We start from the raw sequence: 23,932 nt of genomic DNA, 5'->3' as shown, positions 1-23,932 counted from the left end.
CAAAGATCCATCAAGCCCAGTGTCCTGTTTCCAGCAGTGGCAAATCCAGGTCACAAGTACCTGGCAAGATCCCAAAACAGTACAGTACATTTTATGCTGCTTATTCTAGAATAAGCAGTGGATTTTCCCCAAATCCATTTTAATAATTATCTATGGACTTTCATTTAGGAAGCCATTCAAACCTTTTTTAAACCACATTAAGCTAACTGCTTTTACTATATTCTCTGGCAATAAATTCCAGAATTTAATTACAGGTTGAGTGAAGAGATATTTTCTCCGATTCATTTTAAATTTACTTTGTAGCTTCATTGCATGCCCCCTAGTCCTAATATTTTTGGAAAGATTAAACAAGCGATTCAAGTCTACCCATTCAACTCCACTCATTATTTTATAGACCTCTATCTTACCTTCCCTCAGCCGTCTTTTCTCCAAACTGAAGAGCCCTGACTGCTTTAGCCTTTCCTCAGAGGGAAGTCATCCCATCCCCTTTATCATTTTTGTCGCCCTTCTCTGTACCTTTTCTAATTCCACTATATCTTTTTTGAGATGAGGTGACCAGAATTGAATAAAATATTCGAGATGCAGTTGCACCATGGAGCGATACAAAGGCATTATAACATCTTCATTTTTGTTTTCCATTCCTTTCATAATAATACCTAACATTCTATTTACTTTCTTAGCCGGCGCCGCCGCACACTGAGCAGAGCTTGCTCACATTAAACGTCATCTGCCATTTAGATGCCGAGTCTCCCAGTCTCGCAAGGTCCTCTTGTAATTTTTCACAATCCTTTTGTGATTTAACAACTTTGAATAACTTTGTGTCGTCAGCAAATGTAATTACCTCACTAGTTACTCCCATCTCTAGATCGTTTATAAATATGTTAAAAAACAACGGTCCCAGCACAGACCCCTGGGGAACCCCATTATCTACCCTTCTCCATTGAGAATACTGACCATTTAACCTTACTGTCTGTTTTTTATGTTTTAACCAGTTTCTAATCCATAATAGGACACTACCTCCTTTCCCATGACTTTCCAATTTCCTCTGGAGTCTTTCATGAGGTACTTTGTCAAATGCCTTTTGAAAATCCAGATATCTGTGCTACAAAGTTAAACATCACATCTTTCTGCATATTTTAAGGCATATGTATTTGCATATTGTAAAGGTGCATTCATTGTGACTTTAAGAAATTGTTAAGAATCTAAAAATTGATTCATTATGCCTTCAGTTAGCTAGATGAAGACAATTCTACAGTTGAACAAATACTCTGACACTTCTAACCTTGCGACTGTAGTTCTGTCTACTTTCAAGAACTAAGGACTACTCTGAGAAGCTTTCTGAGCATCAGAAAATGAAGATAATTCACTCTTACAAAATAGGGAGGTATTAGCAATTGCAACTGTCAGAAACAATGCTAAGAAATAGAAGTCAAGGCAAAACTTGGAAAACTAGGAAAAATCTCTTATCAGGCCTGCAGTAGAATCCAGAGATCATTGCAGATGACCTGCTGAAAAGTTAACTGATGCTAGATTAGTTGTCCACAAAACAATATTGTTTAAGGAAAGGGGGTGGGTTTTGATATACTTACAATCAAAACGGGGCAATGGAGGCTTAAATGACTTGCCCAGAGTCACAAGGAGCTGCATTGGGAATCAAACTTGGTTCCCTGGGCTCACAGGCCGCTGCACTAACCACTAGGCTATTCTGCCACTCCACAAACTGATCTGCATGGGAGAGTCATCAGAAGACAAGGACGGACTGACAAGTCTGTCAGTAGGGCAGTGCCTGAGGGTCCATAACAGTAGGGGGAACCCTAACCAGTAATATATGTTGGATAGATTAGGAACCCATGATCATTATTGCCCTGGGGCCCAGATCACTGCCACTGTCCCTGTCAGAGAAAATCTTTTTCTATGGCTTCTTCTCAATCTAAAGAATGCAAAAGAAACATTAAACATGAAACTTGGAATAAAATGCTTTGGAGTTGTGAAATGAAAATTGAACTTCTTGGTCACAACTGCACAAGGTATATTTGGAGAAAATGAGTGACACATTTGAAGAAAAGCACACCTTACCAACTGTTAAGCATAGGGTAGTTGTATGGTAGCCAGTGGTACAGGAAATATTATGCAAATGGAAGGGAGAATGGATTCAACTAAATATTGACACAGCCTAAAATCCAATGCCCTAATGAGGAAATTGAAGCTCCAAAGAAGTTGGATATGTTGGAAAAATGATAATCACAGCGACCGAAATGACAGGGACCTGGGGAAAGGAAGAAGCGATATGGATCACCTTAAAAAGAGATGATAGAACCTCTGTCCACGTGGGTGTTGTCTACAGACCTCCGACACAATTGGAGGAATTAGATAAAGACCTGATCGCAGATATTCAAAAGTTGGGAAACAAGAAGAGAGGTGCTGTTGCTGGGAGATTTCAATCTGGCGGATGTAGGTTGGAAGGTTCCATCTACGGAATCGGAAAGAAGTAGAGAGATCGTGGATGCTTTCCAAAGTGTTTTGCTCAGACAAATGGTGACGGAACCCACGAGGGAGGGAGCGACGCTGGATCTGGTGCTCACAAATGGGGATAGTGTGTCAAATATCCAAGTGGGTGCCCACCTGGGCAGCAGTGACCATCAAACAGTTTGGATTGATATAACAGCTAAAGTGGAGAGCGGCCACTCAAAACTCAAAGTCCTGGATTTCAAGCGTGCTGACTTTAGTAATATGGGGGAATACCTGGGGAAAGGAGATGATGGGCTGGTAGGAAGTACGAGAAGTGGAAGGGCAGTGGTCCAGGCTGAAAGAAGCTATAAATAGGGCCACAAACCTTTATGTAAGGAAAGTAATAAAAGCAAGAGAAAAAGGAAACAGATATGGTTCTCCAAGCAAGTGGCTGAGAAATAAGGCTAAAGAGTTGGCGTTCCAGAATACAGAAAAAAACTCAAGAAAAGGAACATGGGGAGGAATACCGGATGAAACTGAAAGAAGCCAAGAGAGAGATACGTCTGGCGAAAGCGCAAGTGGAAGAACAAATGATAGAAATGTAAGAAGGGGTGACAAAAATTTCTTCAGGTATATTAGTGAAAGGAGAATGACTAAAAGGGAATTTTGAAACTAAAAAGATACTGCGAACCGCTATGTGGATAATGATGAAGAAAAAGCAATTTACTAAATAGATACTTTGTTCTGTTTTCCACCGAAGAAAATCCTGGAGAAGGACCGCAAGGACTGGAAAAAGTAGAAAGGTGAGAATGAAGTGATAGAGCACCGTTCACGGAAGAGAGTGTGTATGAACAACTTGAAAGCTAAAGGTGGACAAAGCCATGGGACCGGACGGGATCCACCCCAGGATATTGAGGGAGTTCAGAGAGGTTCTGGCGGGTCCTCTTAAAGATTTGTTTAATATATCCTTGCAGACGGGAGAGGTTCCGAGGGATTGGAGAACGGCGGATGTGCTCCCTCTTCACAAAAGTGGTGATAGGGAAGAAGCTGGATACTACAGGCCGGTAAGCCTCACTTCGGTTATTGGAAAAGCAATGGAACCGATGCTGAAGGAAAGGATAATGAATTTCCTGGAATACAATAAGTTGCAAGATCCCAGGACAACATGGTTTACCAAAGGGAAATCGTGCCAAATGAATCTCATTGAATTCTTGATTGGGTGACAGGAGAATTGAATCAGGGATGAGCTATAGACGTAATCTACTTAGATTTCAGCAAAGCTTTTGACACGGTTCCCCACAGGAGGCTCTTAAATAAACTGGATGGGCTGAAGATAGGACCCGAAGTGCGTGAACTGGATTAGGAACTGGTTGACGGACAGATGCCAGAGGGTGGGTGGTGAATGGAATTCGCTCGGGGAAAAGGGAAAGTGAGTAGTGGAGTGCCTCAAGGATCGGTGCTGGGACCGATCCTGTTCATTATATTTGTGAGTGACATTGCCGAAGGGTTAGAAGGTAAAGTTTGCCTATTTGCGGATGATACTAAGATCTGTAACAGAGTGGACACCCGGGAGGGAGTGGAAAACATGAAAAAGGATCTGAGGAAGCTAGAAGAATGGTCTAAAGTTTGGCAATTAAAATTCAATGCGAAGAAATGCAAAGTGATGCACTTAGGGAATAGAAATCCTCAGGAGACGTATGTGTTAGGCGGTGAGAGTCTGATAGCTACGGACGGGGAGAGGGATCTTGGTGGTGGTAGTATCTGAGGATCTAAGACGACGAAACAATGTGACAAGGCCGGTGGCAGTAGCTAGAAGGTTGTTAGGCTGTATAGAGAGAGGTGTGACCAGCAGAAGAAAGGAGGTGTTGATGCCCCTGTATAAGTCATTGGTGAGGCCCCACCTGGAGTATTGTGTTCAGTTTTGGAGGCCGTACCTTGCTAAGGATGTAAAAAGAATTGAAGCGGTGCAAAGAAAAGCTACGAGAATGGTATGGGATTTGCGTTACAAGACATATGAGGAGAGACTTGCTGACTTAAACATGTATACTCTGGAGGAAAGGAGAAACAGGGGTGATATGATACAGATGTTCAAATATTTGAAAGGTATTATTTCGAAAATGAACCTTTTCCGGAGATGTGAAGGCGGTAGAACAAGAGGACATGATATGAGATTGAAGGGGGGCAGACTCAAGAAAAATGTCAGGAAGTATTTTTTCACGGAGAGAGTAGTGGATGCTTGGAATGCCCTCCACGGGAGGTGGTGGAAAAGAAAACAGTAACTGAATTCAAACATGCGTGGGATAACATAAAGGAATCCTGTCAGAAGGAATGGATCCTCAGGAGCTTAGCTGAGATTGGGTGGCAGAGCCGGTGGTGGGAGGCGGGGGATAGTGCTGGGCAGACTTATACGGTCTGTGCCCTGAAGAGGACAGGTACAAATCAAGGTAGGGTATACACAAAAAGTAGCACATATGAGTTTATCTTGTTGGGCAGACTGGATGGACCATGCAGGTCTTTTTCTGCCGTCATCTACTATGTTACTATCCAGCTCATTTTCAAAAGTGATCGCCTGCCATCTTCCGACACAAATCGGAAGATGGCCGTCGATCTCGCAAAAGCGGCCAAATCGGTATAATCGAAAGCTTCTATTTTGACACCATCGCCACTTTTCCGTTGCAGAGCCATCAAAAGTTCAAGGGGGCGTGTTGGCAGCGACGCGAAGGCGGGACATGGGCGGGCATGGGCAGGGTTACGAAATGGCCGGCTTTAGCCCATAATGGAAAAAAAACCCGGCGATGAAGAGCATTTGGCAGCTTATACTTAGTCCCTTTTTTTTCAGGTCCAAGCTTCAAAAAGGTGGCCGAACTGACCACATGACCAACGGAAGGAATCGGGGATGACCTCCCCGTACTCCCTCTAAGCCAGCCTCAATGCCGTACCCACCTCCATGACAGCAGAATGTGTTCTGTCCTCCGACAGCCTTTGCCTGCTTGTGATGTGGCTCTGGGGTGAGTGTGGCACCTTTTCTGTTGTTTGCACTGCAGAGTCACATCAGCAATGCATTGTGGTGGGTATAGGTATTGGTAGTTGGTAGGCTCTGCTTTTCCCCAAGCTTACTGGGTCAGAGTGTGCCCTGTTTTGTTTCCTGTTGTAGTCCATGCGGTAGTGGCCATTTTTGTAAGACAGTTTTAGATCCCTTTCCTGTGTTACCCACGTCAGAGAACGTAGTTCTTACCTTGAATGGTGCTGAAAGAGGGCATTGTACACCATTGTGCAAGCTCTGACCTACTGCTAATCTTAGTACCAGGGGACTCTTTGCCAGTGGGGCACAACCTCTGATCTGCAGTTAACTGTGAGTAAACGTGGTTATTTCAAGAAAGGACTTTTTCAGAGAGATTAGTCTTCAGGTGTGAACTGGTGTGCCAAAGTTATACAGCAGCAATAAGTCCTAGAGGCTGTATGCAGGTCCCTGGAGCAGTTTTAGTGGGTGCAGTACATTTGTGGGTAGTGGGTTTTGGGGGGGGGGGGGTTTGGGGGGCTCAGCTCCCAAAGTAACGGAGCTATGCACATGGGAGCTTTTCTGAAGTCCACCGCAGTGACCCCTAGGGAGCCCGGTTGGTGTCCTGGAATGTCAGGGGGGCCAGTGCACTAAAAATGCTGGCTTCTCCCACGGCCAAATGCCTTGAATTTGGCTGGGGTTTGAGATGGCCGACATAACTTTCCATTATCGCTAAAAAACAAATCCGGCCATCTCAAACCCCGGCCAAATCCAATGCATTTGGCTGGCCCGAACCGTATTATCGAAATAAAATATAGCCGGCCATCTTTTTCGAAAATACGGGTCTGGCCAGCTGTTTGTGGCGCCGCCAAAATACATCGCCGGCCATGTATTTCGCCGGCGATGTTTGATTATTCCCCTCCATGTTACTATGTAACCAACAATGATCTGACACATACCTTAAAAATCTGAAATATCTAGTAGGGAAGCTAGACTTTAAACTGCAGAATAGCTACAGTTGTGAAATAAAAAGCCTGTATACCACACAATTGAGTAATCTATATATGTCTGCTTGAGAAGTTTTATCAGACACGAGGAGAGCAATTGCAAATAAAACAGGTCAATCATGACAGCCAGAAGAATCCAGACTGCAGCTGCTAGCTGTCTAAAATCAAGGAAAAACTTATTTGCAACAGGAGTGCTTAAACAATCACCTAAAGCTCACATGAATGTAAGTGTAGATGAGGATGGAAAAATGCATGTTGTTGTTAACAAACACCTTGTTGTTGGCTTAATGAAGTGTGAGACCACCTGGAAATGTTTGAATTATTTTTGAACAAGAACTGGCAGGTGAAAACACCATATGCCGAAAGTGGAAATACTGCAATGAATTAGATACACGTGGTGAAACACAGAACATGGAATTGACTGTTGATCAGCTAGAGGAGTCATGCATTATGGAAGACTTTGCTTGGGTTATAGATCAGAGCATGTTACTACAAAAATGTTTGGCACCTGCAGGAGACAGAAGAGTAAGACCAGGACCAGATTTAAAATGTTGCCACCCATAAGGCACGACTGGAGAGTGGTGAAGAAGGAAGGTTCACTTCCAGAAATCATATGGTCCTAAAGTTAGTGGTCAATCAAAGAAAAAAAGCACCAAGGGCCTTAAAAAAAAAAAGGGGGCACAATTCTTTTATTATCAACTTTAGGTAAACACAGTTGTTCATGGAAGACCCGACACGGGCCGTGTTTTGGTGCTACCGCACCTACGTCAGGGGTCGCAGTAATGACGGGAAAGATATTTTGTAAAAATAATCCAAAGCAGCTCAAATATTGTCAGATATATCTCTGTATATTTGAAAAAATCTTCCTGAGATACAGAGCTAGTACTCTCTATCAGTATTGGTGTTCAATAGACGAAAAAGTCTATCGGATACCAACACTGATGATCCATATTCAATTATGTAACAAGTTTACACCCAATACCCTTGAAGATGTATCAAAATTAAGTGTCTCTCCTGAATTTAGATAAATGGTTTTAGGCATATCCAATAAAGTACATAAGTAGTGCCATACTGGGAAAGACCAAAGGTCCATCTAGCCCAGCATCCTGTCACCGACAGTGGCCAATCCAGGTCAAGGGCACCTGGCACGCTCCCCAAACGTAAAAACATTCCAGACAAGTTATACCTAAAAATGCGGAATTTTTCCAAGTCCATTAATAGCGGTCTATGGACTTGTCCTTTAGGAATCTATCTAACCCCTTTTTAAACTCCGTCAAGCTAACCGCCCGTACCACGTTCTCCCGGCAACGAATTCCAGAGTCTAATTACACGTTGGGTGAAGAAAAATTTTCTCCGATTCGTTTTAAATTTACCACACTGTAGCTTCAACTCATGCCCTCTAGTCCTAGTATTTTTGGATAGCGGTGAACAGTCCGCTTCACATCCACCCGATCCATTCCACTCATTATTTTATACACTTCTATCATATCTCCCCTCAGCCGTCTCTTCTCCAAGCTAAAAAGCCCTAGCCTTCTCAGCCTCTCTTCATAGGAAAGTCGTCCCATCCCCACTATCATTTTCGTCGCCCTTCGCTGTACCTTTTCCAATTCTACTATATCTTTTTTGAGATACGGAGACCAGTACTGAACACAATACTCCAGGTGCGGTCGCACCATGGAGCTTTACAACGGCATTATAACATCCGCACACCTGGACTCCATACCCTTCCTAATAACACCCAACATTCTATTCGCTTTCCTAGCCGCAGCAGCACACTGAGCAGAAGGTTTCAGCGTATCATCGACGACGACACCCAGATCCCTTTCTTGATCCGTAACTCCTAACGCGGAACCTTGCAAGACGTAGCTATAATTCGGGTTCCTCTTACCCACATGCATCACTTTGCACTTGTCAACATTGAACTTCATCTGCCACTTGCACGCCCAATCTGCCAGTCTCGCAAGGGTCCTCCTGTAATCGTTCACATTCCTCCTGCGACTTGACGACCCTGAATAATTTTGTGTCATCGGCGAATTTAATTACCTCACTAGTTATTCCCATCTCTAGGTCATTTATAAATACATTAAAAAGCAACGGACCCAGCACAGACCCCTGCGGGACCCCACTAACTACCCTCCTCCACTGAGAATACTGGCCACGCAATCCTACTCTCTGCTTCCTATCTTTCAACCAGTTCTTAATCCATAATAATACCCTACCTCCGATTCCATGACTCTGCAATTTCTTCAGGAGTCTTTCGTGCGGCACTTTGTCAAACGCCTTCTGAAAATCCAGATATACAATATCAACCGGCTCCCCATTGTCCACATGTTTGCTTACCCCCTCAAAAAAATGCATTAGATTGGTGAGGCAAGACTTCCCTTCACTAAATCCGTGTATTAATATGTGTATTAAGATTTAAATAATTATTAGATACCCAATTAATGTATATTAATACAATCAGAATTAACTTAGGACCCTCATGAAATCCGGAAATAGGAACAAGAATTAAATTGGCATTTGCATAGAAAAATTATAATACAAAAAAGAATCCGTATAAGATCCCAATGAACTCATAAAATCTGCAAAAGACCATAACTTCCTTAGTAGCTCTTTCATAATATCATTTATAAAAATGTTAAAAACAAAGGGGGTTGTTCAATTATCAGAATTAGTTGCAGAGTTTTGATGCCAGGCTTCATGAGCAGGCCTAAAGAGGTTATTATATAATCAGTTTCATGAAATGACAAATTAAGTTCCAAGTTGTTTAAAATATCAGGGGTTGTCACAACTATCAAGTCAGAACACAAAGTTGTTTGGCATACAAACCAGCTCATAATCAAAGTGAAAGACCCTATATTTCGACCCAAATCAGGAGATGGGCATCTTTCTCCCCCGTGGGCGCCGAAATCGGTATAATCGAAAGCCGATTTGGGCGTTTTCCAACTACAATCCGTTTTGGAAATGGGTAAAGTTGACGGGGGCGTGTCGGAGGCGTTGGTGATTGGCGGGACTGGGGCGTGGTTATCAGCCGAGGAGAGATGGACGTCTTAGCTGATAATTGAAAAAAAAGGTGTTTTTAGCGCGATTTTGGATCACTTTTTTTGGACCCTTTTTTTTCACGAACAAGTCCCAAAATAGTGCCCCAAATGCCCAGAAGACCACTGGAGGGAATCGGGGATGACCTCCCCTGACTCCCCCAGTAGTCACTAACCCCCTCCCACCAAAAAACTCCCACTTTTATAAACTTTGTTTTCCAGCCTCTATGCCAGCCTCAAATGCTGTACCCACCTCCATGACAGCAGAATGTGTTCTATCCTCTGACAGCTTTTCCCTGGTTCTGATGTGGCTCTCGGGTGAGTGTGACACCTTTTCTGTTATGCGCAGTGCAGAGTCACATCAGCAATGCATTGTGGTGGGTGTAGGGTATTGGGCTCCATGATTCCACTAGCTTGTGGTAAATGCTCACGATGTTGGTAGTTGGTAGGCTGTACTCCCATGGTGCTTTTTCCCCTGCTTACTGGGTCAGAGTGTGCCCTGTTTTCTTTCTGGTAATCCATGAGGTAGTGGCCATTTTTGTAAGCCAGTTTAAGATCCCTTTCATGTATTAGCCACGTTACAGAACTTAGTTCTTACCTTGAATGTTGCTGAAAGAGGGCATTGTACAGCATTCTGCCAGCTCTGACCTACTGCTAATCTCAGTACCAGGAAGACTCTTTGCCAGTGGGGCACAACCTCTGATCTGCAGTTAAATGTGAGTAAATGTGCTTATTCAAATAAAGGACTTTTTCAAAGAGATTAGTCTTCAGGTGTCAACTGGTATGCCAAAGTTATACAGCAGCAACAAGTCCTAGAGGCCTGCGTGTATGCAGGTCCCTGGAGCACTTTTAGTGGGTACCACAGTGCACGTCAGGCAAGCGGACCCAGGCCCATCCCCCTACCTGTAACACTTGTGCTGGTAAATGGGAGGCCTCCAAAACCCACTGTACCCACATGTAGGTGCCCCATTCACCCCTAAGAGCTATGGTAGTGTTGTACATTTGTGGGTAGTGGGTTTTGGGGGAGGGGGTTGGGGGCTCAGCTGCCGTGGTAAGGGAGCTATGCATGCATGTGGGAGAGTTTTCTGAAGTCCACCGCACTGACCTCTAGGGTGTCCAGTTGGTGTCCTGGCATGTCAAGGGGGCAAGTGTACTACGAATCCTCGCCCCTCCCACGACCAAATGGCTTGGATTAGGACGTTTCTGAGCTGGGCGTTTTTATTTTCCATTATCGCTAAAAAACAAAAACAAATGCCCAGCTCACAAACTACTAAATCCATGGCATTTAGGTCCGTACAAACCGTATTTTCGAAATGAAAGATGGATGCCCATTTTTTTCAAAATACGGTCTGTCCCACCCCTTCACGTACCCATTCTCGGACATAGACGCCCATGGAGATGGGCGTTTGCATTCGATTATGCCCCTCCATGCCTGCTCGATAATAAGGAATTGGTTGAAAAATCTTTTGGTGCTGGATATTATAGGTATTGGTGATAATGAGTTGCCTCCGCTTTTATATCATACTGGCCAATTAAGAATGTGAGAGACTTGACAGGTCTGATATTTTGATACCTTCCAGCATAGGCAGTTGAATGGAATAAGCCACTGGGACCAGACTTGGCTAACGTTTTGATCAACATGGCATCAGCAACTAAGAAACTATGGGGTCAGAGGCACAAGTTGTCTAATTTACATCCCACAAACCAAAGTGCTCTGCTTCCTCTACTTCCAAGGTTGCAAAGCTGCTTTCAATGGAAAGGGGGCTGTGGAGTGAGGGTTCACTGGGTGAGGTTGAAAAAGGGGGGTAGATGAATGGAAGGTGATGGAGACAAGGACTATATCAAAATTTATGAAAGCATGAAACAAGCACAGATATTTCTGGGGAAGAGGAAGGGGTGATACAACTAAGCACGAGGTGTGTGTGAGCAGAGTTGATAGGCTGTATGGTCATAATCTTCCATCATGTTCTGTGTTTTTGTTCATGCCAAAGACAAAAGTGCCTTTGTAGCTTATTGAGGAATTAAACTCAAATATGTGGGAACTCAAGTGTGTTGAATAGTTCTGGTAGCTGTATTAGTGCTGGGGAAAAATGGATTTTATTTCATTTTGAAAGAAACTTTAAAGTGAAAGTTGGGTTTACTAATGTTTTCTTCCTTACTAACAAGAATAGAGTATTGATGATGCACAAGTCCACTCAACTTAGATTTGGTGCAGTTTCCAAAGATGCTGCAATACAAGTTCTTATAAATGTAATGAAATGCTACTAAAACAAGGATATGTACCTTCTATAAGACATCAGCTTAGCCTTTTAATTATTTTTCGATTTTATTTTTTCAAAATTGCTTCATTTAGTAAATTAGATTTTTCTTCCTCACCTTGGCCCCTATTCAATAATTCTTAATGCACAATAACATCATGCTTTTTCTGCCATAGCACCTATCTTGGTAGATTTTATACAATAATTATCTTGTGCTGAATTTTACTGAATAGGGGCCTTCATTTGTCTAGGGTATGATAATAATCATATATGGTTTGTATCTGTTAAATTTGTATGTTCTTTTTTTGTAGACCTCAGCCCAGCAAGCCTTGATGGGGACCATTAACACTAGTATGCACGCTGTGCAACAGGCACAGACAGACCTCAATGAAGTTGATAACCTGCCACCTCTTGGACACGATATGGTACGTAGACTGAATACTAGCGCTGGAGCATCTTCGTAAGCTTTGCAGGCAAAGCCCTCTATAATAGCATCATTCTCTGTAAACACTGTCTTTTTTTCAAATTTTGTGTAGTGTAACCATTGTCAGCCGGTCAACTCCACCAGTGATGCCTGCTCCAGACTCCACACTCGTCTGTGCTGTCTGTGCTCGACTCCACATTCGTTCGTGCAGTCTGCTCTCAGGTCCACAGTTCATCTCACTAGAACAGTCTGCCCTTAACTCCACACTCGTCCGTGCAGACTGCTAGGGTCAATCTTTCTCCTTTCAACTGGAGATCTTATAGCTCTCAGCCCCGTTCAGCTGGGGTCTCACAGCCACCACCGAAAGCAGTCCGGCAGCTATAATTCAGTGTTCACTCACTCAGTGCTCTGCTCCCCTTTTCCCCTCCCCTAAAGTGAAAGTTCAAAGTTCCCTCTTTCACCCAGTAATGTCGCAGTATTCTCTATCAGGTTCAGTCTATAACTCCACTCCTATTCAGTTCCACACAGGAGTTGGAGACATTTTCACCTCCCACATTTGTCAGCCACCAACACTTGACAACCATCCACAATGTTCAGACTGACCTGATCCAAATAAATAGTCCTCACAGTCCAGGAAAACAAGTATTCTCATAGAAACTGCACTCTTGTGCCAGCAGACTTAGGCTTCCCTCTTAAGTCTTTTTCCTTTAGCAGTCAGTTATTATCCTGAGCAAAAAACTCCATCTGCTCCTCACTTCCTCCCTCCAACTCTCTCCCTCCCTCTTGAGCAAACAACTCCCAATCCATAGAGTCACCCCCTCCCCCACCTCCAGGTGCTGCTCATTTCTTTGATTATCTTCCACCTCCCAATCCTCCCCTGATCCTACTTCCTCCTGGGAGATGTAGTCCTGTTTCCCATGCTCCCCGCCCTCCTTCATGCGGTGCTAGGTCTTAAAGTCCTCCTCTTTTCTTAAGTATTTCATGTGTCCCCTCCCCACCAGAGGGCACCTCTCCCTTTCCCAGTGCTTCTGGTTTTTGCAGTTCACTACTCCCGAGATCATTTTCTGCTGCCCTCCATGATCCTCCTTACACCACAAAGGGGGTAATTCTTTACCAGTCAACTAAAGTTAGGCACTGGGATGTAATTGTAGTTACAGAATTCTAGTGTAAGTCCAGAGTTATACGCTGAACTTTGGGTATGAGCACTTATGCTAGCTCAATGGCTGGTGTAAATTTTCACACCTAATTGTTGTAAATTAGGTGCATAACTAATAGTATTATATAACTTTAGCGCGTAAATGCTTGGCATACCCTTACCTTCCCATGCCCCTCCCACATCCACCCCCCAAAGCGGGTTTCACACTAAAAGGAGGAGGCACTATGATTGTAGAATATCAACTAAGTGCTGTTACATGTGTAACTTCAAATTTGTGCCAATTAACTGCAATTTTGATCAATAATTGGTTGTTGTTGCCCATTAGTAGCTACTTAATCTATAAGTTAGGCATGTAACTGACACTGTTCTGTAACTTGGTGCACAGCCTTGTGTGCTGATCATAAAATTGTGCATGCAAGTTTATAGAATGAGGAGGGAAATGAAAGATATTTGAAAATAGGTAAATTGAATGTAAATTAAGCCATTCTGGTATTTCCCAGGCTGCATTTTACAGTCTGCTGTATATATTGGATATTGCCACCATTCCCCTTGACTGCTTACTTCTAGATCTTGTTTCATATAAGTGATAAACATTCATGACGTCATAGCTAATTCTGTTTAATGTGTTGTACAGTGCTTCTCAAACCTGGTCCTGGAGGCACCCCAGCCAGTCAGGTTTTCAGGATATCTACAATGAATATTCATGAGAGAGATTTATATGCAGTGGAGGCAGTGCATGCAAATATCTCTCATGAATATTCATTGTGGATGTCCCACTGGCTGGGGTGCCTCCAGGATCAGGTTTGGGAACCACTGGTGTAGTATAATCAGAGGGTTGTTCTTTGTTTAGCTTCTGCTGTACTAGAAAGCAATAAAAGGTCAAACTTATTATGATCAGTTGACTATTTAGAGAAATGCCTTAATTATTTTTGTGGGGTTTTTTGCTATATTGTATAGTCTACCAAAGAAGATAACATTATCCTAAATGCATCCAATAAAGAAAAAAACATCAATCCATGATTTCCACACACTGATATTGCGTCCAGTTCTTTTTATTGCATTTATCAAACAGTACGTCTGTACTTATCATACAAATGATAGATCTTCCCTGCTCCTCTCTCTCAGGCGCTCAGGCGAGGTGTGTAATCTCAGTTAACAGGGAAGAAGCAATTTTAGTTGCGTACACACAATGGGGGGAAGTTACTAAGATACAGTTTATGCCAGGAATCACTAACCTGTGGTATTCCACTGCCACAGGTTAGTGACTCTCCCACAGCATATGACATGGAAAGGGGATGGATTTGATAATACCCTGTTGCTGTGGTTACAATCAAAGTGGTTTACGTATTTTATACAGGTGGTATTTTTTACCTGGAGCAATGGAGGATTAAGTGACTTGCCCAGTTTCTCAAGGAGCTGCAGTGGGAATTGATACCAGTTTACCAGGATCAAAGCCCACTGCTCTAACTACTAGCCTACTCCTCCACTCCTCCTCCACTGAATAACACAGCTTGCATTCAACATCACAAACTGCATTATTCATCCTCCCTGGGAGCATTGGGCTGCTAACCTGTGACCCAGTTGCTCACTGGGAATGTTCTTAAGGGGGTTGGAGCAGAGCCTTGTTTCCCCCTCCCCCCAAACACACACAAGCATGCCATAGAGCCCCCCCTTCCCCCCAAAATTCCCACCTTCCTTTAGGCTTCCCTGGGCCCACCTTTTACAATCCCTGGTGGTCTTGGGGGGGGGGGGGTCTGAGGCAGGAGTGAACCCCAGTCATTCCTGCCCCTGCTGTTAACGAGTTTTTCTCCATAATTTCATGGGTTTATTCTGTGTGCATTACTGGTAGCCCTCTAAACTGGTGCAGAGAAGACAAGACTTTGACAGGCTCTGAGGACTTGCAGAGCGTCACTAAAGGAAACAGTGTATAATTATTCTTATAATTGTTCTACCAAAACTGGCGATCACCACTAAGGTACTATGTTAAGCCACATTGAGCCTGCAAATAGGTGGGAAAATGTGGGATACAAATGTAACAAATAAATAATTTACTGGTAGCTTTTGTATTACCTTTATCACTCTCCTTCCTCTCCATATGTATTTGTGTTGACAGGAAATGATTTTGTTTAGTATTAGTGATTGCGTGAATTTTTATTTTTTCTTCTGAACCCGAAGAATGTGATTTAATGCTGTTCCCTTTTTCCTGTGTTATAGGACTTGTAAGTTGATGTGCTTTATAATTACTTTTTTTAAATTGAATAAATATTGAATTTTTAAAAAAGCATCAAGTTAATGAGAACGTGAATCTTCTGAGGCTGTGCATATCCTTGTATTTTATACTAGTAGCCTTTAATTTGACTAAAGTAAAATGCATAATCCCATCTGTAATTTAAAAAATACAGACCTTTAAAGGGTGTATGTATTTACTGTGGAAAAAGTGTCTGGACCTTAAATTTACTTCTAAAATAAAAATAGACTCAAAGGCTTGTTAAGATCATCCTTTGACACTTTACCGAAACCTATCTCATGCTATTTTATCAATCACAGCAAACATGATAATGATGTTTTTGTAATGGTGTGGCTTTTCAGGCTTCAAGAGTCTGGGTTCAAAACAAAGTAGATGAATCGAAGCATGAAATCCACTCTCAGGTTGATGCAATCACGGCAGGAACTGCTTCGGTTGTCAATCTCACAGCAGGTGAGCAGCAAATCTTCCTCCACTGAAAATTATTTTTGTTTTTTTTTATGTTCATTATTAGAAGAAATCTATTCAATTTATAGTCACCTTTAAGTATATTATGTAGTAGACCCTCAGTTTTTAACAACTCTTAGTCCCTGGAGGTTTGAATTTGTTGATGATTAATATTTTTTGATCTGCAATTGCTTCAAAGAAGGTGGATAATGTCACCAGTTGTTCACTCAGCAGAATAATTTCTGGTGTTTTACCCATTAAACAAGGGTTGATTTTCATTGTGAGAATCCTGACTCATCAAAGACTACTATCATTCCTGATGGAAACTCTTCATCATATGGATGATAATATTACCATATTTAATTGGAGGTGTTTCTACTTTACTGAGTCTCCCTACAACAGATTTCAGGGTTTTGCTCCCACAGATCCATGTGATTTATTGAATCTGTTTTGCACAACTGTGTTTTGTTTGACAGATTGTTCATTTTTTGAAGGACCAGTTGAGAAACGTGATGTAGGCCTTTGTTTTGTCAAGGTTGCACTATTATAAATAGCTTAGTGACTGGACCCACAAAAAGTGTCTAGAGTGCCTCCATCTGGTAGAAAATAATGCTACAAAGACCATTTCTAGTGTGAGCTACAAGGATAGGGTGACCCCGATTTTTAGAGGTTACATTGGCTCACAATTACTTTTCAAATGTTTTTTAATCTATTCACAGAGGGACATCTACTTTTTTGAAAACATGTTTGCCCCCTCTTCCTAAAGTCATCCTTTGAGCTCTTTTCGAGCTTCTCTTTCTGCTTATAAAGCTACTTAAATTTACTTTGATGGATCAGTACATTGAAAAGCACAATCAAATTTGAAATAGATGGAAGTTTTGGCCTTCTGTAAGAGAGCCAAAACCTCCAGGTTTACAAAGGCTTTTAGTTGATTGCTTTAGTTATGTCTTCTGCTCTTCTATTCCATTAGGATAGGTGGAAAGTGATTTATAATTTGTTTATATTGTGCTTTCATTGTGTTTGATTTCATTGTTTTAATATTTTATGGTGTTCTTTTTTTGTTTTCTACTCAAACCATTTCTGTTCAATTGGGTTCTAGGTCAAATAAACATGTTCATTGAAGTTCTGCTTTCTTCGGTTAACTAACTTCTACTTCATTTTCTCACAAGACTTTATCTTAAAACAGAATGAAGTGGTATATGAACTGCTGCCATAATCCAAAAAAGATTAGCAAAGTTTTGTAGTTTTAAGCAAGAGCCAGAAAAGTATCAGGGCACCTTTTCTCTTCTTTCTCCATGCTATGACACTTTTCTACTTTGCAGGTGACCCAGCTGACACAGACTACACAGCAGTGGGATGTGCAATCACAACTATCTCCTCCAACTTGACGGAGATGTCAAAGGGTGTGAAGATGTTGGCTGCGCTTATGGATGATGAGGTCAAAAGCGGAGAGAACCTTCTGAAAGCTGCGCGGACCTTAGCTGGTGCCGTATCTGATTTGCTGACGGCTGTTCAGCCTACCTCAGAAGAGGTGACAGCTTTGGAAGCTATCCATCTTTCTAGTTTGATAGAACATTTATTTTAAGATTTGTTATAAAAAGTTAAATTGGTGGGTCCATCAGTTTGCCAGCTGGGAGGAGGGTGGGGGTGTATTCTTATTCATGACCTGAATGGGCCACTGTGGCAGAGAGGATGCTAGGTTCGGTGAACCTTTTAACTGAACCAGTATAGCGCATCTTATGGTTTTTATATAGAAATTAATTGTAAAGTTTACATTTAAGAGCACTAGTTACAAGATTATCTACACATGGCGCTTGCCATCCACTTAATCTAAAGCTTTCTCTCTTCTGTAATCTAATACTTTCCAACCTATGCAGTTTAATTTTTCATTTAAAGAAGTCAACATGTTATCTTAAGGTGTTATTCAAGAAATGGGAAAACCTTCCAGTAGATCTAACCCTTAAAAGTGAACTATAATAGGTAATGAAGATTTTAATGATTCCCTCAATGTAGTTTCAATAGGAATATTTGTTATCTTCTATTGTATTTCCCTATATTCTTTGCAAATCTATTAACAGAATTTTAAAAAACTACTTTAATTCTGCCCCCCCCCCCCCCCCCCCCACAAAAAAAACCCTCTCTCGTATAGATTGTTAGACATAGCAGGGACTTAGTTGTTTCTGCCTATTCATTTTGGCCCGCTAAGCATATAAATTTGCTATATATTTTTGGCCATTATACAGATAGTATTAGGCTGAAAATATGTCTACCTGCTTTGGTACTGTCCATATAGTGGAGGGTAGAGTAGGAGTGGTAACCACAGATATCCATATAATGACAGCATTCAGCTGTGATACAGATGTATTTTATTTATTTATGGAATTTATATTTCATATTAGCCTGAAAGGGGGTCAGATTCAACGTGGCTTACATGACAGATAAACTGTATGTTTAGTTTAGAGCTGACAAATATCGAGCCTAGCCTAAATAGATATCAGAACCAGCAGTTATGGCACTAAGCATATATTCGGCACCACTGACTATACATATTGAGGTATTGAATACACATATGAATTTAAAAACTGTGGTCAGCAATTAGAATGCTGACTACTGCTGTGGGAAATTTCACCTCCCCCCCCCCCCCTTTTGCATTCTTTTTTATATTCATTATTTTCTTTCTTTTGTAGCCTCGCCAGACTGTCTTAACTGCAGCTGGAAGTATTGGACAAGCCAGTGGGGATCTTCTAAGGCAGATAGGAGAGAATGAAGTTGATGAACGTTTCCAGGTAATTTTATCTTATTGGTTAAGAGTAATCAGTGGTGAAATTGTGGTACAGGAACTACAATACATATAATGCATCCAATTTGTACCTCAGCCCTTTAATTCTGCTACAATCCACAACATTTCAAAATGCAGACATTTTATCCTAGATTTTTAACAAGTATTGTTAAATTATAGTCAAATGGAAGAAAGTAAAGGACGGCCAAATCGATTCCAACTTTAAAATTTCATGTATTATAAAATCATTGATGACAATAAAATAAGTTAATAGGTCCAGACTCATGCAGTATACCATAAAAGTAAGTATGTGTAACATAAAACTAAGTTTATAGACCAGACTAGACACAGATCTGTGTTTCGGCTATTAAAGCCTTCCTCAGGAGTCTCAAGATCTAGCCAAGTAGTTGTCAGATTCATGTGTAGGCAAAATAATTTTTCAATGAGTGCTGTAAAGAACCATCAGTAACAAAGCAAAATGCAGACTCAATGAAAAATTATTTTGCCTGCACACAAATTTGACACCTGCTTGGCTAGATCTTGAGACTTCTGAGGAAGGCTTTAATAGCAGAACTCAGATCTGTGTCGAGTGTGGATCTACAGACTTAGGGAATCTTTTACTAAAGGTTAGCTCAAGTTATCTGCAGCAGTTCCCATTTTATTCCTATGGGCCCTGCTGTAGGTTACTCGAGCTAATCTTTAGTAAAAGTCCCCCTCAGTTTTATGTTACACATACTGATTTTTATGATATACTGCATGAGTTTGGACCTATTAACTTGCTATTTTATTATTGTCGACTGTATTACATTTTTAAGTTAGAATCAAATTGGTCTTCCCCCTACTTTTTTCCGTTTGTCATATTTTTACTTGTAGGAGAGTGTGTGCTCCTTTTTCTTATATTCTTAATTTGTTCCACTTGTGTTGTATTTAAATTGTAGTCAAAAAAATAAATCCTGGGTGAAAGCAGTAAAAAGCCAAAATAATTTTTATACAAAAAGGTTTGTGCTCATATAGATTACACAGTTTCACATTTCTAATTGTTTTACATTTAATGATCAAGTTATCAAAAGATTTTTTTTTTTGAAATGTGGGTTTATCAAGTGCAATTTAAGATAATGCTCACTTTCAAAGCATTACATGACCAGACACCAAATTATTTATAGGCTCATCTAGAGACTTATGAGCTGACTTATACACTTGGATCTACTAATAAGGCACTACTAAGCAGTGGCGTACCAAGGGGGGGGGGCGGTGGGGGCGGTCCGCCCCGGGTGCACGCCGCTGGGGGGGTGCCGCGCGCCTGTTGGCTCTTCGTTTTCATGCTCCCTCTGCCCCAGAACAGGTTACTTCCTGTTCCGGGGCAGAGGGAGCATGAAAACGAAGAGTCGGCAGGCACGCGGCACCCCCCCCCCCCCCCCAGCGGCGTGCACCCTGGGGGGGTTCGACGGGGGATCGGGGGTTCTTTCACCGGGGGGGGGGGCGTCGCACTGATCCAGGAGGGGGGGGCGCATCGGTGATCCGCCCTGGGTGTCAGCCCCCGTAGGAACGCCACTGCTACTAAGTATTCCAGATATGGGAAGGCTTGTTTTGAATGGACAAGAAGACTATGGGGTAAATATTCAGCCTGTGGCGGTAGGCAGCTGATAAGCCACTTTCCATTGTGGACTTGAACTAAACCAAGATATCCAGTGGCTGAGCATGTGTGGCTCCTGGCATTGAATATCCGGGTATGACCACTGACCTTGAAATTAACTGGGCATTGGCCCATATTCAGACAAGTTCCTGGTTAAATTAATGCATTAAGGGACCCGGTGGTAGACAAAATTTGCAGCGTGCCAAGCCCGTGCAATCCTTTCTGCCCTTTAGTTAAAGGGCCTCAAATTGTTTTACTGTTCTGACTTTATGGAGTTAATTAGCCGTTGAGTGCCGGATTCTATATATCATGCCTTAATTTCCGTGTGGAAATCGAAGCGTATTCTATAGCAACGTGCATAACTTGGTTAACTAGCTAATCAGCTCTGTCAATTAGATATTAACAAACAATTAGCACTAATTGGCATTAAGATTTACGCGCACAACTTGCTAAGTGTATTCTGTAACGTGGTGCACGTAAATTCTAAGTCGTATAGTTGAAAAGGGGGTGTGGCCATTGGCGGGGCATAGGCATTTCTAAAATCTATGGGCTGTGTTACAGAATACACCCACTCAGTGCTTAACTAAACATAGTGTAAATGGCCACAACCAAATTTAGTCACGTGGAGAGTCGCTCGGTGTATTCTATGTATTGCACGGAAATTTAAGCCTATTCTATAAAATTTTGGCATATTTGTTTCCATACGGAATTTTCAGGCACCATATATAGAATCTAGCCCTTCGTGAGCTGAAAATTGTCACTAACCAGCTATTTTTCTGCTCCACCCTAACTCTATTACTGCTACTACTTATCATTTCTATAGAACTACTAGACATACGCAGCGCTGTGCACTTGAACATGAAGAGACAGTCCCTGCTCAACAGAGCTTACAATCTAATTAGGACAGACAAACAGGACAAATAACTCTGCCCCTGGACCGACCACAAAGGCGGTTACAGGGGATATTCAGTGACACAATCCGATTAAGTGCCAGTGAGTATCCCCAGATAGCCCTGCACAATTGATTTAAATGGCCAGGAACGTCTCCTGTTTAAGTTGCTTTGAATGTTGACACCCCCCCCCCTAAATGCCCAATGTTTTTAGTGCTCACACCAGTACATTGGAATCTTACCAGATAGAATTAGAGTGTATATAGAGTATCCTCAGTTTCGGCAATCAGTACACATGGTTATTTCTGCAAGTTTACCCAGAGCCATGAGTGTGGCAGGTTCAAGATGTAAGATACAAGGGGGCAGATGATGATATTACATGTGGAGGAGTAGTGGTAGTGGGGATGATGGAATGGTATACATTGTGGTGAAGATTGTAAGATTGGGAAGGATTATATGTGTACGCTGCTTTTGTACATTTTTTTTAACTGAAAGTTGTAGGCTAGAAACCAGTTGGAATGGGGCAGGGTTGATTCCACATATTAAGGGTGTGGGAGAGAATGAGCATGGTAGTAGCACATACTTTGAGGGTAGAGATGGTTGTGGGAGGACCGTAACAAGGGGGTGGGGTGGGTGCAGGGAATTTTGAGTTGGTAGAGATATATGACGTTTGGAGTTGTAAGGGTGCTGTTTGATGCATTTGATTGAAAATGGATTTGTATTGTTTAAAAAGAAATAAGTAAGTTGTATAAAGAAAAAAAACACCTGAGTAGTATGAATTGGTAATGATGATTCTCACACCCAAGAAAATTATAGGAGGATTGTGGAAAGAATTAGTTCTCCATTAACTAATGAAAAATATTTTCATAACTAGCTATCTAATGATAAAGGTTCAACTGTACCTAAAATTACATTTTCATTGTGGTGATGCAGTTTCCTTTAATTTAAGATGCAAGTTTATTGCATTTTATTCTCCCTTATTCATGTCTTGGCTCTTTCTTGTATTCTGTATTGTTTAACTTGATTGCTAACGGCTTGTTTTTATGCTGTATGGAACATTTAAATAACGCATTCGACTTTTTAAGAAGCTTTGTGTGCTTTAGCACTTCATACATGCTTTTTAATAAATTAAGATTCCAGTTGAAAAGATTTAGTGTTTTAAACACAGTATAGAAGAAAGCTGTTGCTGCAAAATACGGGGTACATTCATATGTTTATTTCTTGTATTTTATGATGATTTTAATTGCATCACCAGCATCAGCCTAACCATTAGCAACATCAAATTCAATGACAATTGGGATCCGCTGACTGTACATATTTAGCTAGTGATAGGGCTGCCATATGGCTCCAGAAAAAGGAGGACAGATTGAGCCAGTCTGAGTTTTACTTTAATTGCTTTCAATGGAAGTAAGACCTGGACTGGATCAATGTGTCCTCCTTTTTCTGGAGCCATATGGTAACCCTAGCTAGAGATGACATGAGTCTGTTAACTTTCCCCAGTGTAATACGAGACTAACATCTACAGTGTTCATGCTTGAGGATTTCTTAACATCAGAAAAAAAGACTAGTACCAGAACTGTGAGGTGTATTGGGTTATTTTTTTCATGCACACACAAGCACACAAACACACACTCAGGAGCACTTTTACTAAAGATTAGTGTGCACTAATGGAATTAGCCCGTGCTAAATTCTAAGAAGCTCATAGGTATAAAATGGACATCTTAGCATTTACTATATGCTGAGCTTTAGTGAAAGGGCCCCTTAGATTCAGATTTCATTTGTAGTAATGTAGGGCAATAATATTTTAATTGGACAATGATTTGCTGTTCCTGTCATCCTGGCTTCAGGTCTATAGTTTGTGAACCACACAAATAGCAAAATAATCAGCCCATGACTTTGTTCTTAGATTGCAGAAAATATATCCATATTCAAGTGGGCTCCTTTGCATAATATTTTGCATGTCTCGGGGTTAGAGAATAGAATCCCCATGTAGGTGATCATTGCAAGAAGACTCTATCCCCCCCTGTTTACTAAGTCACGCTAGAATGGGCAATGTTGGCATTGCCGAGCTGCAGACGCTAACACGGCTTAGTAAACGGGGACGCCACTGAGTATAGGACCAAGGAAAAGAATGTGTTCTGTGATTTACATTGTTTTCTGTTTTGTTTTTATAAACCAGGAAGTCTTGATGAATCTAGCAAAAGCTGTTGCCAATGCTGCAGCCATGTTGGTGCTCAAAGCTAAGAATGTAGCTCAGGTTGCTGAGGATATGGTTCTGCAGAACAAAGTTATTGCTGCTGCCACACAGTGTGCACTGTCCACCTCACAGCTTGTAGCTTGTGCCAAGGTAAGAGAAGGCTGGTGGTGGGGTCTGGACAAAGTGGTATTGCTTTGGTATCTTCAGGAAGTCACTGACCCTCCCTATACTCAAATATGGAGGAAGAGGAGCCTTGCAACCATGTAGTTTTCCATTTAATGAAAGAGAGGTTCTGGTGATTCACAAAGATTTTTTTCCACTTTTCCATGGTTGAAACATTTAGATGAAGCTTCTTATGAATTGTTAGTTCTAAAGTTTTCTCTGTTTACACTTAGTCTAGTTTTAATGTCCT

The 23,932-nt window shown here is 41.7% G+C and overlaps 1 protein-coding gene across 1 annotated transcript in view; it reads left to right on the top strand.

Annotated features, from left to right (window-relative positions):
- The window catches only part of TLN2 (talin 2), a 523,010-nt gene that overhangs the window by 239,043 nt on the left and 260,035 nt on the right, over positions 1–23,932 (top strand). The window contains 5 exon segments of the mRNA XM_030188409.1: positions 12,061–12,174; positions 15,919–16,027; positions 17,344–17,552; positions 18,709–18,807; positions 23,503–23,670. Of these exon segments, the coding sequence (XP_030044269.1) occupies positions 12,061–12,174; positions 15,919–16,027; positions 17,344–17,552; positions 18,709–18,807; positions 23,503–23,670 (699 nt within the window).

This window comes from Microcaecilia unicolor, chromosome 1, assembly GCF_901765095.1.
Source record: "Microcaecilia unicolor chromosome 1, aMicUni1.1, whole genome shotgun sequence".
In the NCBI taxonomy this organism is placed as follows: Eukaryota; Metazoa; Chordata; class Amphibia; order Gymnophiona; family Siphonopidae; genus Microcaecilia; species Microcaecilia unicolor.
The sequence above is the reverse complement of the archived record's forward strand: the minus strand, read 5'-3'. Positions and strand labels throughout refer to the sequence as shown.